The sequence below is a fragment of the Aphelocoma coerulescens genome, chromosome 1 (assembly GCF_041296385.1).
Source record: "Aphelocoma coerulescens isolate FSJ_1873_10779 chromosome 1, UR_Acoe_1.0, whole genome shotgun sequence".
Classification (NCBI taxonomy): Eukaryota; Metazoa; Chordata; class Aves; order Passeriformes; family Corvidae; genus Aphelocoma; species Aphelocoma coerulescens.
In genome coordinates, this window is record NC_091013.1 from 10,375,806 (window position 1) to 10,392,372 (window position 16,567).

The following is a 16,567-nucleotide window of genomic DNA, read 5'->3' on the forward strand; positions in this document are numbered from 1 at the left end:
ATGTGAACAACACTGAAATAGGTAACCTCCTTTAAAACAAACAAAAAAAATATGTTAAACTGATGTAAATATGTTCAATTACTCATATACTTGCTATAAATATCAACGTTTAGTTAAAAAATTAGCAGCCTTGTACACTTATTTTCCCTTCAGTGTGCACACATGCCAGTTCATATTTTATAAGCCTTTAATTCATATTCTAATAATGTCTGCACTGTGAACAGGACTTGAGAGCTCAAAGAAGAAAAAAGGCTTTAGAGATTTCTCATCAATGGTATCAGTACAAGAGGCAGGCTGATGACCTAATGACATGGCTGGATGACATTGAGAAAAAGTTAGCCAGTCTGCCAGACCACAAAGATGAGCAGAAGCTAAAGGTAATGTTGTTTTGGGTTGGCAATGGTAGATCTTTTTGAGTGATAGTTTATTAATTCAACAGACAGCAAATGCAACAATCCTATCTTACAGAAAATTATAAGTTCTGTTCTTTTTTTTATATTTATAGTAAAACAAACCTTAATTATCTGTGTTCAAGCTGACATTTCTTTGTTGTACTATATTTTGTATTTGTTTCTTATACTGAATGCTACATAAATATTCTGAAACACACTAAATACGATGTTATGTCAGTAATACAGAAAGTGCAATGTATTAAGAAGCATCAAATGTTTTCTAGTAAAAATTGTAATTGATTTTATGTATCTTTGTTCCAGATGAACAAATGACTTACCGATATATGGATGACCTCTATCTCATGTTAGCACATTCATTTTCATCAGAACATACTCATATGTCACTGTCAAACTCTATAGATTTATTTACATACTGTCAAAGGTTTTCCTGGTTTATTTTACATCGTCTTTGCTTCATTCTCTGTTGAGTTTCCCACAGAGTAAAATAGGAGTTAACTAATACATTAAAGAGTCTAATAGTATATTTGTAAGCTGTTCAAACACTCTTTGTCCTGAATATGCTGACCCTTATTGAGAAAACAATTTCTCCAATTGCCCATCACAGTGTACTAGCAAGAACCTGAACATGGAAACTGTTGGCCTTTGCTAACAGTTTCAGAGTGTAGTAGCTCTTAGGATCTCTACAGCCCATCTCCAAGAAGGTTCTTCAGTTTCAGTTATTTTTGTTTTGTTTTAATGTAAAATAAGATATTAAGTAGCTGTAAATTTTACTTGTGACAATAAAATGGAAATGGATTTTCTGAAAGAAGTATTTTGCTAATTTTAAGTTGATTGATCTAGTTAGCTAACTGTCCTGGGCCCTGTATTGGTTTTGCTCACTAGGAGATTGGTGGAGAATTGGAGAAGAAGAAGGAAGATCTGAATGCGGTGCACAGGCAGGCTGAACGCCTGTCTAAGGATGGGGCTGCAAAAGCAGTGGAGCCAACCCTGATACAGCTCAGCAAGCGCTGGCAAGATTTTGAGAGCAAATTTGCTCAGTTTCGAAGACTCAACTATGCACAAATTGTGAGTTGTTACTGGCAAACCCATATGTTTGCAACTGCTACTACTAACAGCATCCTACTAACAATGAGAGCATCAGGGTCAGTGTCAACTCTTCAGATATTAATAAGAAAAGCCCTATTGTCTGCAACTGGGGGAAGCTTTATATACTCTAATAATATAGTGATCTGCTTTGGTCTTAAAACTGCCCTTAAGTTAAATCAGTCAATTACAAAAAACTCAGCAATGAAAAATTTGTGTTTTTTTCTGTTGCCTCATTATTTTTCCATAACATTTATCGGTTTGGAAACATTAGTTTGCCATGCATCTATTTTGTTCACTGAACATGTGAAACACAAAAGTTGTCTTTTCCAAACTACCCATCCCATGCCAATTTTAATTGGTTTTTTTATTTGTCCATAACATGTTATACTCACTTTAGGAAGTGATTCAAAAAGTTCTTATGACGCTATATATATGTGTCCTCTTCAAATTCTTGAATTCTCAAAGAAGTTTTTGTAAGAAAATGTAACTTTAAATTTGACAGGATGAAAACATAATTTTACGTACCATCTTCATGTCTTCTGGTTTTGAGTTGTTTAGTTGTATATAAAATATGATTATTGGTATGGTTTATACATGCTGCAATAATTGGGAAAATAAAAGGGAAATAAACTGTCACTATTCCAGATTGATGAACAAAATATGTATTGAGTGTTACCCATTTGGAAGTTTACCAGAGGTTTTGCAATTACATGACAGTTTTTTCTTGCCATTCCTACTACTTTGCTCATTGTCTTCTGGGCTTTTGATTTTATATGAAAAAAGATAAAATTTGCTTTCATGGAAGTTGTTGCTTTTTTTTCTGTAATCTTAAGGTGCTAGTAGTAAAATGGTGTTTCATCAAAATGTAATTTTATTTATTTATTTTTAAATGCACCTAGATTGCAGAGGGAACATACTGATAGGATAACAAAAATTTAAATATGTGAAGTGTTATTTTTAATTGATTATGCTAAACTATGTTTTAAAAAAGGAAAAAAGTTCCAAAAAATCAGCAATATGTATAAACTTTTGATAAATATAGTGCTCTATATAATGTACCATATTGTGTATTTTTAACTTTTCTAATATTAAGTTACATAATGTATATGTAAAACTAATACTTTGGATAGTTATGCAGTTAATGGAAGCAATCAGAGAAACATTAACTTTGGTTTGTATGTTATTAAATCTTGTTCCATCTGATTACACTATTCAGATTACTACGGTTTATATTAAACTTGATGGATGTAATCAGTCGTAAATTGTTTATATTGACATGGAGCTAGAGCGAGATTCACTTTGTCTTGTAAATGAGTTGGCTTTTTTTTAATGAATATATTTGTTCCTTTGATAATCAAGTAAGAAATCAGATTGTGCATGCAATTTATATAAAAACATTCTGCTGTCAATGTGCTTTTTATGTCACCCACCACCTACCATGGCAGGGGATGAATATATCTATTATAAAATTTTACTAGCAGATCAATAAACTTTATTTTAGCATATTTTTCTTTCAAATATATAAGGTAGATGCACCAGCATGTTTTTGAATTGCTCAGATGAATGCACTCACCAACTTTTAAAATTCATGTAACCATCACATATGTTTTTATTCTTAAAACATATAATTATATACTATATTTATAACCGTGAAACGTTAAATTTTTAATATTTTCAAGTATTTCATGCAAGAAGGCTACTACTTAGTATTTATCTAGGGAATAAGGTTATCCAATGAAATTTACATGTGCACAGGACAATTACTGTATCCTTCTCATTTCTCATGAAAAAATCTTGCTCTGTTGACAATTGCTAAGGTGATATTCATATGAAATATTTTATAATTTGTACAGAAGCTACTGAGACTTGGGAGAGGCAATATATTTTCACGACCCAAATCAAAGTGAGAAGTGCAACGGCCTTGTTATTGTTACTGTTTTGACTTTGCTGAATTAGTGAAACAGTGAATTTCTTTAGGGTTTTTTTCTTCAACAGCTTAAGTACCTACCTCACAGGGATGTTGTGAGGATTCATTAATTGTTTGTGCAAGACCTTAAAATGCAAAAGAAAAATGAAAATTCAAACTATTCACTTGAACACATGCATATACCATCAAAAATAACTTACACAGAGATTTTCTATGTTAACAAACAACTGAATAAAGCCATACAATGAAAATACAAAATTGATTTTTTCTTTAAAGCAAAAGAAATAGAAAACTGCTGCATTTTTTATTTATAATTTATGATGTATTCAATAAGAGTTATTTAACAACTGAAAGTTGTTATTATAAATCAGTGAGGGTTTGGTTTTACTGTGTATCTTGCAATTCATTATGCTTCACTGAATAAATATAGCAAGACTGCACTGAAGAAAACCTTTAATTATCTTGCTTAATGACAGATTTGCATTTCTTACCTTTGTTGGAGCTAATATATTTTTGATACCAAAGTGTGAAATTAGAATTATCATGCTCCCCTGGATTTTACTTTTCCCCAGCATTGGGAAGATCTGTCAGAAGGATATAGGAACCATGACCTTAGAAGGATTTGTGCTCTCTAGAATGGTAGATCATTGCAAAATCCTCGTTGTCCCACAAATACATAGCATTAAATATCCAACAACTAACTGACAAATATATATTGGTGTATATTTAGGAAAAGGGATTTCCTGTCACCACTTTCAGGAATAGTGTGTGATATCCCACCTCAAACATGCATGTTCTGTTTAATGGCATTTTTGAGACATTAATCAGTTTGGTATAGTGGTTCTCTGTGTGAAAATTGTCACTGAGTAACGTGTGACATTCTATAGGGAAAAAGGTGGGTTTATGGCATTCACAGATTAAACATAGTACACAAATACATAAATGCAACTGCACACAACCTAAAATTACATTGAGTGGAAAAAAAATTTTGGAGTTCTTATCTTGCAAGTTTCTTCTCTCACACAATGTTTTTATTCATATGTGGCAAAATAAACAGTGGGCAGAAAATCAGGTGGTAGTCACCAGTAGTGAAATCTGAATAACTTACTAAAAAGAGTGGAATATTTTACTATAACTTTTTAAAATTACAATTGAACACTAAATCCCACTGAAATCCATGACAGTTTAAGATACTCTTCAAAAAAAAAAGCTTTTTTCAGTTTAATCCTAAAACAGTATGCAATTTTTGAATGTTAAAATTGCATGTATTAAAAAAAAAAATCAGTAAAAAATAACATTAGAGAGCTTAAGGGACAATTATTTCTAAAGTGCCTGTGCAGAATCTGATATCATTAAGCCTTGGCCATCACACAGCATTTTTTGAGAAAAGTTGTCAATTCCCTCTGCTACAGACTAAACCTAAATCTTCAGTTACACTGTTTTCTGCAACTGTTTAACCACTATTACTGGGTGTTGAAAACAGTTTTCTGTTGCAGAGAAAAAGCTAGATTTGGATCAGTTAATTCAAGTCAGGATCTATATCGGTTGTTGATATGTTGATTAAATTTAATTGAATTATCCTAATGTCTGTTTTCTAGATTTTTTCCCCAGTGTTTTCATTTCAACAGTCTATGAGCATGTTTGTGTCGTGACTCAGGTTAGATTTTCCTGAGCTGACTGAAATTACTCTGGGTGTAGAATGCTGAAGGCCTTTATCATTAGAAAACATTTTCTAGATGAACACAGCTGCGGAGCCTACACTGTAAATTCTTTTTTCATATATGCCCTATTACCATATTTTATCAAGATACTCAACATTCTTTCTGCTGTTATACATGGTGGTCTTTCAGCTTTCCTCTCTTGGGTGAGCTATGCATGCTGGAAATAGTAGGACAGAGTATTGTTTGGACAAGAGAACTTCTTGCAATCTGTCAAAATTATGTGTCTCTTATTGTATAAACAAGCAAAAAAAAATAGGCTTACCAAAGTCATTTCAATAATTTTATTGGTGACACACACAAGCATTCTATTGAAATTTATGATCATTTTACTACTGAAATATTTGGGCCTGGATTTTGACCATACAAAACTGTCGTTTTCATACCAGTTAGACTATGTTTTGATCAAGAATGAATAAGGAATATAGTTATACAAAACTTGTATTTATTTTTATCAGGTAAGTGGTTTAGACTGAGAAGTTCGATAGTTACCTGCAACATGGATAAAATACCAGCACCCTTATTACTTACATCATTTTTCCAAATAAAAGACATTATTCTCTTTAAGATCCTGTAAAGCATTCAGAAATTCAATATGCCTGTCTCCTAACTGGATAATCACTTCAGGTGAGAGAGTATGTGATCAACTTCTGGACCCAGGTTAAGGACTGATCAAATTTACATGTGAAATTCAGGAGTTTGTTAAGTTTCAGACTTTTAAGAGCATCTTGCAATTTTCAGTTAGTATTTCCCTGTGGAGCTCTATTTAGTAAGTTTAATAAAATTTAAACTTTTTTTTTTTACCATTAAAATGTTTATATAGAGAGAGATATTTTCTAAAATATAAATCAAACATTAATTTAAATAAATATGTCACCATTAGATAAACACAGGACTTGATGTCCTGATGATCTGTCTGCATCAAAATAATATGGACACTTCAATGGTAATGTGCTACCATTGTTTTCAGTTGTTGTTTTGGACTGTTTTCACAAACACTGGTGCTGGAATTAAGTGGTTTTCTTCTCTTATCCTTGCTTAAATGTTTCTTGGGTTAAATAAACAAGTTATGGTTGCCAAGAAGAAGGGGCAAACTAATTCATTATTTCAAGAATGAGTGGAGAGAGAAAGAGATAAAAAAGAGAAAAGACATTAGAAAAACAAACCAGGAAAATACCTACTAGACAAAAAGAACTGTACAGTGATGGATTAGTATCCAATTCACCTGTGCACTCTGGGTCTCTTAAGAACAGGACAGAGGTGATACTGTGACACCATTTAGCATTTCTGACATTGGCAGTGGCACCTTTTTAAACGAATAGGTTTGCACAACATAGCTAAAGACTGGGCTTTTTTGACTATGGTCTGCAAAAAGCGTGAGGATGAATGAGGAGCTCTGGGAAGAGAATCATAAATAGGTTTACACCTATTTTTCAGCATCCATCAACCTGAATTCCTATTAGAAATTGTATTCCAAATAGTTTAAGTGTATTTAAAATCCTTTAATTTTTTGTCTGATTTAAGATAAGGTTATGGGAAAGATGGGACAATATCCACTGAAGATTGATATTGTCTTTGATATAGCTCAAGAAGGGCTAATTTTATAGATGCATTTTAAAATGCACTTTACCTTCTCCGTCTAAAGTGTTGTACTTTAAGAGAAGACAATCCATGCCTTTTTTATATAAGTGGACCAGTTTACTGTCCTATTTTGACTTTTTCTAAATCATATTTGTCTTCCTTCATATTTCCTTGTTAATTCTGTACAGTATGCACTCTCATCACTGCAAAGCTATTGTAATTTAATAGAATTAAGTTAAACAGTCCCATATTGTGAGTGACAGAACTTTACAGAAATTTTTTTTCTCTGCCATTTTTCATTGTCTGTTATAAACTTTAGTGAAGTGATATAAATTGCAATTTGAACTTTAAAAGTGAAGCTCACTATCTTTACCTCATCACATAGGAGCAAAAAACTCTAGTTGCAACATGGAGTAAAGCAGTTAGAAATTTATCTTTAAATTATGTAGTTATACAAACGTGGTCTTAGCCATGCCACAGGCTTTTCTCACTATCATCTCAGTATGGTTGAGATGGAAACAAGACCTCCAGCCTATGGTTAAAAAACCATGTCCAACATAGCACCCAGTGGTCTCTGCTTTCAGACTAAACTGAGCATTAAACTATTATAATATTTTCTTCTTTATCATTACCCAGTTATTTGGAAAACAGGGCATCTAATTACCATCTTATTTTCTCTGCTGTAGCATATTATGATTTATTAGCGTAATAAATTACATGGTGGGGATTTTGGTGTCAGAAATTTCTTGGCAATATTATTGCATTAAATAATAAGGGAAAAGACCTTTTGCAGAGTGATCTGCCCCTTAATAACAGTATCTTTTGAAGAGGCTATGATATTCGTCTCTTGTCTACAATTCAGAATGTCAACATCACTCATGATTTGAGAGGTCTTGGTTTGTTTTTTTGTTTATTTGCTTGTTTTTGTGGATGCATCTGAGTATACACATAAAGGTAGAGAAGGAGGCAAATTTGAAGATGTACAGTGTGAGTGCTGAATTATCTATTTGAGCATATTTAATTAGCTTTCAAAACTGCTGGATGGACAGCAATTCTGTTCACATCATTTAAAAAGCAAATCTATGTCTTGAAGTAACAAAATCGGCCTAAGTGACAAAACCTATTGCTATGATGTATGGGCTTATCTCTATAAATGTAGATTAAAGATGGAAAATCGTTAGGTAACTTTTTAACATTTCTGGAAGGTGTAAGAGTTTAAGGTTTAGCACTTTGCTCTTTGAAGCTGTTTGCATTCATTGTGAATGTGGTTCTTAACGCTATTTTTAGTTTATTTTCTAAATTATGTCAACATTATCTAACAGATGCAGCTGGCATAAGTATCTGGAAAGTTAGCATCATAAATCAGCAGTTAGTTTCAAAACGGTTTTGTCAATTCAGGTATCAATAGTGTGTATTCCAGCATTTCTGAGCTTTATCTAAAGTAATTGGTTCTTGGTGATCACTCAGTAGTTACATATACATACTCAAGCCAGCCCTAAAGCTTCATGCCCTTAGGCAGCATAAATGCTATCTAAGATTGTGGCACTTCTGTAGTCTTAATAAATCAGCCATTAAATAAGTTGGCATTGACCAAAATCTGTTTTTAAGTAGTCTGACTTCCAGAAAATTGTGTCATACTAGTTCTGCCACTATTGTCACTGTTTCACCTCTATAGCTTATTGTTGTCCAAGAAACATGATTTTGAAATTCTGTTTTGAGGAAAAAAATTTGAAAATCCTTCTGTTCTTTTGGGTACTTCCTGCTGTGTGGCTGAATTTGAGTGCATGATACTGGTTTAACAAAATCAATGAGCCTGCCACAACCGGACATTATAGCTACAGGAGAGTAGGACTGAGTACAAGAGTTTAATTTTCTGAAGTGTCAAGTACATATTTACTGAAGTATGACATGTATAATGTCTGTGTGTTTTTTAGGTGTGAAAAATTACAAGATCAATGCAAGAAATGTCTAACTCCTCTGGATTTATGTATTCTATAGTTAGCATATAAAAACTTCCAAGTATGTTTTGTCCACTGGAAGGTAACACATATAAATCAATTACAAAAGTATTTTCCAGTTAAACTCTTGTAAAATTCTAAACACCATTTTAAAATACTTGCTGAAAACCAATCTAGGATGTAGATTTTGCAGTGTTCTGATTTTTCTCATTCCAAAATGTAATGTAAGTATTTTTGTATTCATGGTTCTTAATACTGATAATGGCTATCTCTCTTGGCTCACTGAAACTATCTCCCCCCAAAATCCTACTGACTGTGCATGGTCTGAGCAGTGTTTGGTAGATACTTATGAGATAGACCCTTTAATGGATTTAACAATTCCTTTTATAATGTTACAAATATCTGTTTAAAGTTACCTGACAGACATACAGATTTCCTTGTCAGTTTTGCTCTACTGCAATTATTAGGTTTGAGATATGCCATCATTACTGGAAGTAATTAAGATATATGCATAATTTATTTAAAACAAGAGACATTTTCTGTACCCCAGTAGTTCCAATTAACCAATAATGCTGTAATGCTGCCCTATTTTGTTTTTCTTCAGGACATGGCAATATTGCAGATGTGGTATAAGATAAACATTAGTCTATTTTTTTTTCTTTTCTTTTCTGAAAAAATTGCTTATATCCCATATACTGAATTGTATGAGAGTCTTCTGCCCCTCATTATAGTTGAAATTAATTTCTTTTTCTCTTTGCTTAGAAAGTAGATACCAGTGGAAGTTATCAGGTTAAAAGTTAACAGTAGGACTGCTGGAATTTCTGAATCATCTTAATCCCTTAATTCTGAGCATGTTAGCAGGTGTTTAGTAAGGAGAGCTGGGTAAGTTTTCGAATAAGCTGCTTTTAGGTTCAATGTGTAGATGTACCTCAGTTTGAGGAGAGTCCCCATCTAGAAGCAATTATCTAAGACAGAATAAAATAAAAGTATTGTTCAGCAATGAGAAAGGGGTTGCCAAAGGTGTTGATTTTGCTACTTGACCAAGTGTATTTGACATCTTGGAGGGCTCCAAAGGCATGAGGAGGTGAGGAACACAAAGTACCAAAATGCTTTGTCATAGTTTTTAAACTATACATTAAAAAAAAGAAGAAACCAGGATTACAACTGTGAATACTCTGGGTTTAAAGTCTTAAATTAATTGCTATAGCTTTTGTCTGTATCTTTCTTCTCCTCTTCCCCTGCCCCTGCTGCATGTAAACAAGAAAATAATGCACTCATCACAGTGTAGCAGAACTATCTGAGGTATTGGGAGATATCCCGTAATTTAAGCCTATACATATGGGAAAGAGACATTTTCTTATGGAGAAAACTTTTGCATTTCAATGAAGTTATGAAGGGGATAAATAAGACAATGTGAATAGAATTAAGTTCAGGCTGGTTGATGCCTGTTGATTGATAGTTTTCAAAATCAAAGCCTGCAATTTTCTATTTTCTTTTTTCTACTCCTAGAATCTAAAATTTACTGAATTAATTAATGACATTATTAGGAATATCTTCACTTTAACTAGCTTTATTTAATTTTATGTCTAGATCAAGTAGATTCATTTTATCACAGAAGAAAAACTGTTAAAGCAGCATTTTGCAAGTAAGGTATGCCTTAGCTGAGAAGTGTTGTGAAGGAATAAAGCACTCTGTGTCCAAGAACAGTGCTGAAAATAGTCATGTATATTTTTAAAGTCTTTTTTTTTATATATAAGTCACTGATGAATACAAGCATTAAACTATATGGTTTAAGTGTTGCAGTGTGCAGGATTTTGTGGACTGCAACCACTCTGCAACATGAGTAGAAAAAAAATCATATACATGAGACTATATTTATGTTCTTACTTATAGATATTATTTTCTTTCAATATTTTAAAGCTACTTTTTTCAATATTTTAAAGCTAAAGTTCCAACTGCCTTTTAAGGTCTTGTCTTCATAGAATTACATAAAAAAATTATAAATTTTTAATCCTGCATCAAGGATTTATGTCTCTCTGTACTTGAAAGAGATGCTCCCCTTTGTACTGATAACTTGTTTGTGATTGACTAAGGCCATCCAACCTCATAGTGAAAATTCCATATAATCAGTATAATTTTGAACTTTCTACTTATATGCACACTAACAGGTAAGATATGCTAGCAACACTGAAGACAGAATAAATTTTTGTGAATGTCAGCTGACCTTACCACTCACAGTTGGCATAGGAACGGGTGAATAAAAGCTTTTTTATAAACATGTACTTTAAAGTGGTTTTGTTGAACTCTGATAGCATTTTATCATACATTTGTGTGTCTAATTCTTTATTTGACATAGTGATGGTGAACATGGCCTAGCAAATATGTGGTTCACAAGTTTTTGGACTCTCTGAGGTATCACTGCCTTTGTCCAGAAGGTGTGTGTTGTCTGCTCCATTTTTTTTTTTCACCACATTTATTCTGCAGAGGTGACAGACATTTTACACTCATATACAGCTGATTGTAAAGAATACTTTCTCAAGTGTTACTTCACTCCAGGAGTAGGCACATGTGTTTGTTTTCCTTGAACATCTCACCAGGATGTCACCAGGAGCAGTGCTGAGGTACAGCAATGGAGATTGGGAGTGTTTATAGCTTTACTCCTCCCACATTTGTGTGAAGTCATTAAATCAAAAGCACAGACAGTAAGGTTTGGAGCCCTATCATGAGAAGGGACCAAAAATGGAACAGTTGTCAAGATCTAACACAAAAAGTTGGAGGCTTTCTGGGTGTAAACTCTTTAAAAGCAAAAGTGATGTTGGGATTATTCCCTCTGCAAAAAGAGGAAAGGAAAAAGATACACTGAGATTAGTGAAAGGTGCTTTAACAATGAATTTTCCACTGTTAAAAGGAAATTAACAGCATTCTCCAAGACTAGTTAGCTCTGACGCCACCACAGTGTTAGATGCAGGCAATAATGATCACAAGTATTTCTTTGGAGAAGGTATGTGAATTTCTTGGCAAAACCTGCATTATTCTGGTACATTTTTGTTGGGTTTTTGTTGTCATTTTGTTTGGTTGGTTTGTTTTGGTTTTGCTTATTGACCCTCTCTGTAAGGGACAATTCATGAATTTGTTTCTTACGGTGTTGTCACACTTGGTAGGGCATGGTAACTATTAATAAAATCAGATTAGGTGGAGTCGTGTATGGAAGGATTGTCTCCCTTAAATAAAATTATGTAATCATGGGGAAGAAAATTCCATTTACTATTCTAGAAATGATAATGCTTGGTAAAAAGCAATGTATGAAATGTTAAGTCTTACACAAAAGAAGTTGTTCTTTCAGAGACAAAAATATCTTGCACAACATTATATCACTGATAATCAAGGAAAAAAGTTAAATCAATATCTAAAATACTAAAATTGTATTTTACAGAAACAGTAATATAGGAAATGGCCAGTTACCCCAGCATTTCCCCATCACTTAACAGTTTATTTGTATTTTATATATATATGATTTTATATATGTGTTGTTCTATATATTTTTAAAAATATTAATTTAAGTATTTTTAAGTAACTCTCATGCATTCTGCCATTTTATCAGATTCAACTTATCCCAAAACCCATTCTTAAATGGTTATCTAAATCTTTAATATTTGCTTTCCTATTGATTTTTAATCCTTAATCTTAACCTACTGTGGTTCTGATGAGCCATCTTGGCATTAGTAATTACATATATCTCTACTGCATTATTACTATTTTAAATAGTTGCTCCCAGCTGCTGTGATTCCTTTTGTAAGTTTTTTCCTCACTCCAGGGTTAGGATATGATTCGGTTTCAGCTTTGCCTTTCTAGTAAAGATGCTTGTCCAGAACATAAGGAAGGACTGTGCCTGTTTTATTGTCTATCATAAGGCAAGTCAAGGGAACATTGGGACGAGCTAAAAATGTCTCTCTTCGCTGATTAAAATTTTCGGTTCTGGACATGCCTACCCTTCATTCCTTGGTGCAAGATGACAACTTCTGCCGTGGGTTCTATGATACCTTCAATGCAGGAAAGAAGGAAAGAAACACCTGTGACCGTTGAAAACCCCAAAAAAGACAAAGATTCCTAATCCTTGATTTCTAAAGTAGTATAAAATTTTCAACTTTTTTTTTTTTAATAGTATTCAGAAACTAATTTATTTTGACTGTGAGTTCTTTTTGGAATAAGGTATTAAATAATGTACCAAAATATGAGGGCAGTATCTGGTAGGTGTCTATTTTTAAATATCTATCCCTTTGTTTATTTATTTATTTATTTATTTATTTATCTGATTGGAGTATTTTACAGTTTAACTTACAATATAAACAGTAGAACTAGTAATTACTTATACAAGTAATCCTCCATCTATGAGAAATATCAATTTAAAGTTTCCTGTAAGGGCAATGTGAATATACAGTTGCATACATCCCATTTTTCTTCATAACACTGATTGAAAGGTACCCGATTTTGCCACTATAAATAATTAATGGTGATATCCATTAAGTACTCACACATTCGATTTCTGCTTGACTTTTTTGTAGTTTCAGGAGTTGTTTAGAGTGAGAAGACACAGATTTTGTTTTATCTAAAGACATGCATGTGCATATATGTGTGTACATATGTTTAGTAGCCTAAATGTTGGTTGAAAAGAATAGGCTAATCTCATACAACTACAGAAAATAATCATATTTTGTATGCTGCTTTACATATTCATGTGACCTCTTTTTGAATGAAAACCCTTGCATACCTAGCATGCACTTTTCATTACTGTGAATAGAAATATTCTGTCCTCTGAGTAAAAAAGAAAAATACAATTATAGTTAAAATGTTCCTTATGTGGGTCTGAAGTTCACTGCTATATGTAGAAGTGTCACAGTGTAGTCTTGAGGAATTAAAATACATGCAGGCCTCAGTGGCCTGTTGAGATTCTCCCATTTTCTAATCAACTGGGACAGCTTTCTCTTTAGGTTTTCTGGAGTAAACTGTTATTTTTGCAGAGTGTGTGATTCATGAAACTTATGGGGGGGGCAAGCACAATTTTTTTAAAGCAATTTATTTTAAATAATAAAAATTATAGCAGTGATCTGTACTTAGAGAGGTTTCAGTGTTAGCAGATGTACTGAGAAAGTCATTTTGTGAGAAAAGTGTAAGCAAGGCAATTAAATTTGCATAAGAAATGCAACAAAATAACACAAGTCTACAGATAACTTTATGGGTTTTATATGTGATATGCATACATCTTCTAGAGTGTGTATATGCATATTTTAAGACTCTAAAGAAAATTGAAGAAGCAGATGACTCAGCTCGGTAACTGAAGAGAAATATATCCTGAATTAAAATGAGACACCTTGCTGAGGTAGAGTGTGCTTATAATTGTTTTCTTTTTGCTTAATGTGTGGCTGAATAATTATTTTGTTTTATTCCTGGACTACTGATCAATTGTCTTTCACATAAAAGTCCATAATTTTCTGTTAGGAGTGAAAGATCTAAACAATAGAATTTTTGAACATTTACCAACAATTACTTGTAAAATTCTTTGAGGTCCTCAGCAATTAAAGTTTCCATTTTTGAGAAGACAGAAATCAAACACAAAGGATTTTGGTCCCACACTAGGAATCCATAAACAAACTTATGCTTATGAAACCACAAATAATTGATAGCGTAGATTTTGCATTTTCTAATGGACATGCAGGTGATCTGGTATTTGGAGTTTAGTTAAGAGAAGTAATCACAGGTCTCCCTGCCCCAAAGCACACTTTGGGTCTTACATTTTCACAGTTGGTATTACAAATCAAATGGGAAATACAGAGAATTTATATAAAAAGCCACTTTCTTGTCACCTAATATGCCAATATGCTTTAAAATGCCATAGATCAACTAAATGTTTTCTTGGAACTAAAACATTCTGGGATCTCTTTACATTTGGTGTATGCATGTGCTTCTAGAATAGGGTGTCTATTTCATATTTTTCCAGATTAAAAAAAAAAAAAAAATTAAAAATTCCTAACTTCACGAAGAGGTGTGTTGCTGAGTTTTCTTTTAGAAATAAGAATGTATTAAAGACTTTTCAAATCACAAAATTCCAAATTGTACTTTCTAGTTTAAAGAGCATGTTTTTACTATAGTGTTGAAAGCACAGAGTTGACATATTTGTTTTGTGTTGCATTTTATTTAAGGAATCATGTCTATTGTACAAGTCATTTTACTTGATACCTTGAAATTATTTAGTATTTTAGACTTGGCATGCATGAAATTTCTTAATGAAGGACAGATTTTTCAAGAGGTGTGATGATTTAAAATGAAAGGGCTAGCACTAAAATCTCAGTAACACGATAATCTCAGCATACTCTTGCATTTCCTATCTGCATTTCTTTGGAGAGTAGAAGAAAAGTTTGTACATTCTTGCATGGATTAATTTCAGTACCTGCCATTTCAAACACACAAGGAATATGAGTGGTGTGTGTCAGAAAGCTCAGATATTTCCTGCATTTTTCTTTGGAAGTTACTTTTGGTTGTTTCTGGGTTGTGAACTGGAAATTGCATTAAGTTATAATTTTTCTAGTGTTAAGAAACTAAAGGAAGCATTCTGTTGTATATCTATACTAGCAAACAGTTCGTGAAGATACAACTTTTGTGATGACTGAAACTAGGACTGTGGAAACCATTCATGTGCCTTCTACATACCTGGCAGAGATCCTTCACCTTCTGCAAGCTTTGTCTGAAGTGGAAGAGCGCCTTAATTCTCCTGTTCTGCAGGCTGGGGATTGTGAGGATCTCTTCAAACAAGAAGAGTGTCTCAAGGTAAGATGGAAAGATTTTCTTAGCAATGATTAGATTACATCACTTTGGGTCTCCTGTATCTTGGCAGCCTGTACTCATCCTGAGACATCTGTTCTACAAGTGCTAAGCCCCTCTCTGTGATGTGTGCATATATGGATGTTTGTATGTGGGGGCTCACTGGGGCAAAGGAGCAAAACACTGAAGTGTTAATTTGTTTTTGCCTGTTTAACCTGTATTTGGAGGACAAGATCATTAGGGTATCTGCAGATTATGTCCTTGAATGGGAGAGAAAGGGTGGTGATGGCCACACAGTATATTTAAAGATAGAATCTGTGGTTAAATGTTTGTATCTGTGGATAATGGAAAAAAATTCTTCACTGAAATGGGTTTTAAGGATTGGAACAGGCTCCCCAGGGAAGTGGCTGAGTTACCATCCCTAGAGCTATTTAGGAGATGTGTAGATGTGCCACCAGGGGACATGGTTCAGTGGTGGACTTGGCAGTGATGGGTTAATGACTGGACTCGATTTAGGTCTTTTCCAATCTAAATCACAGAATATTCTGAGTTGAAAGGGACCACAAGGATCATGAAGTCCAACTCTTAAGTGAATGGCCCGTGCAGGGATTGAACCCACAACCTGGTTAGAGCACCATGCTCTAACCAGCTGAGCTCATCACCTAGTGGTTAAATTATTTTATGATTCAATGATTGGTAAGTATAAGTAATTGCTAAGTAACCCTGTCCACACCCAATCTTTGGTGCTTTATTTTATTGTATGATTTTTAAAATTATTGTTATTGGAACAGGAACAAAACCAAGTAAAATTTAGCTGTTGCATTCAACGTTAGAACCAAAAACCTTGAGGTCTCATTGGGTCTGTACTCCATGTAGTTAATATTTCAGTTTAATTAGCTAAACAGTGAATACTGTCCAATAGTTAGATAATGTAGTTAAGAAAAATCAAATTTTGTATTGTTAGTATGACTTTAAATATTACTGTGTGGTTTCTTCAGTGCTTGAAATATTGCTGCCTGTTTGTTCAATACTTGCAACAGCAAAATCCTTTGGAATCAGTGGAATTTT

At 33.2% G+C, this 16,567-nt stretch overlaps 1 protein-coding gene across 11 annotated transcripts in view; it reads left to right on the top strand.

Annotated features, from left to right (window-relative positions):
- DMD (dystrophin) overlaps positions 1–16,567 on the top strand; it is a 1,181,986-nt gene that overhangs the window by 574,807 nt on the left and 590,612 nt on the right. For all 11 annotated transcript variants that reach the window (XM_069032076.1, XM_069032238.1, XM_069031841.1 and 8 more), the window contains 3 exons: positions 225–377; positions 1,296–1,478; positions 15,311–15,505. In XM_069032076.1, coding sequence (XP_068888177.1) covers positions 225–377; positions 1,296–1,478; positions 15,311–15,505 — 531 coding nt within the window. The remainder of the gene's footprint in view (positions 1–224; positions 378–1,295; positions 1,479–15,310; positions 15,506–16,567) is intronic.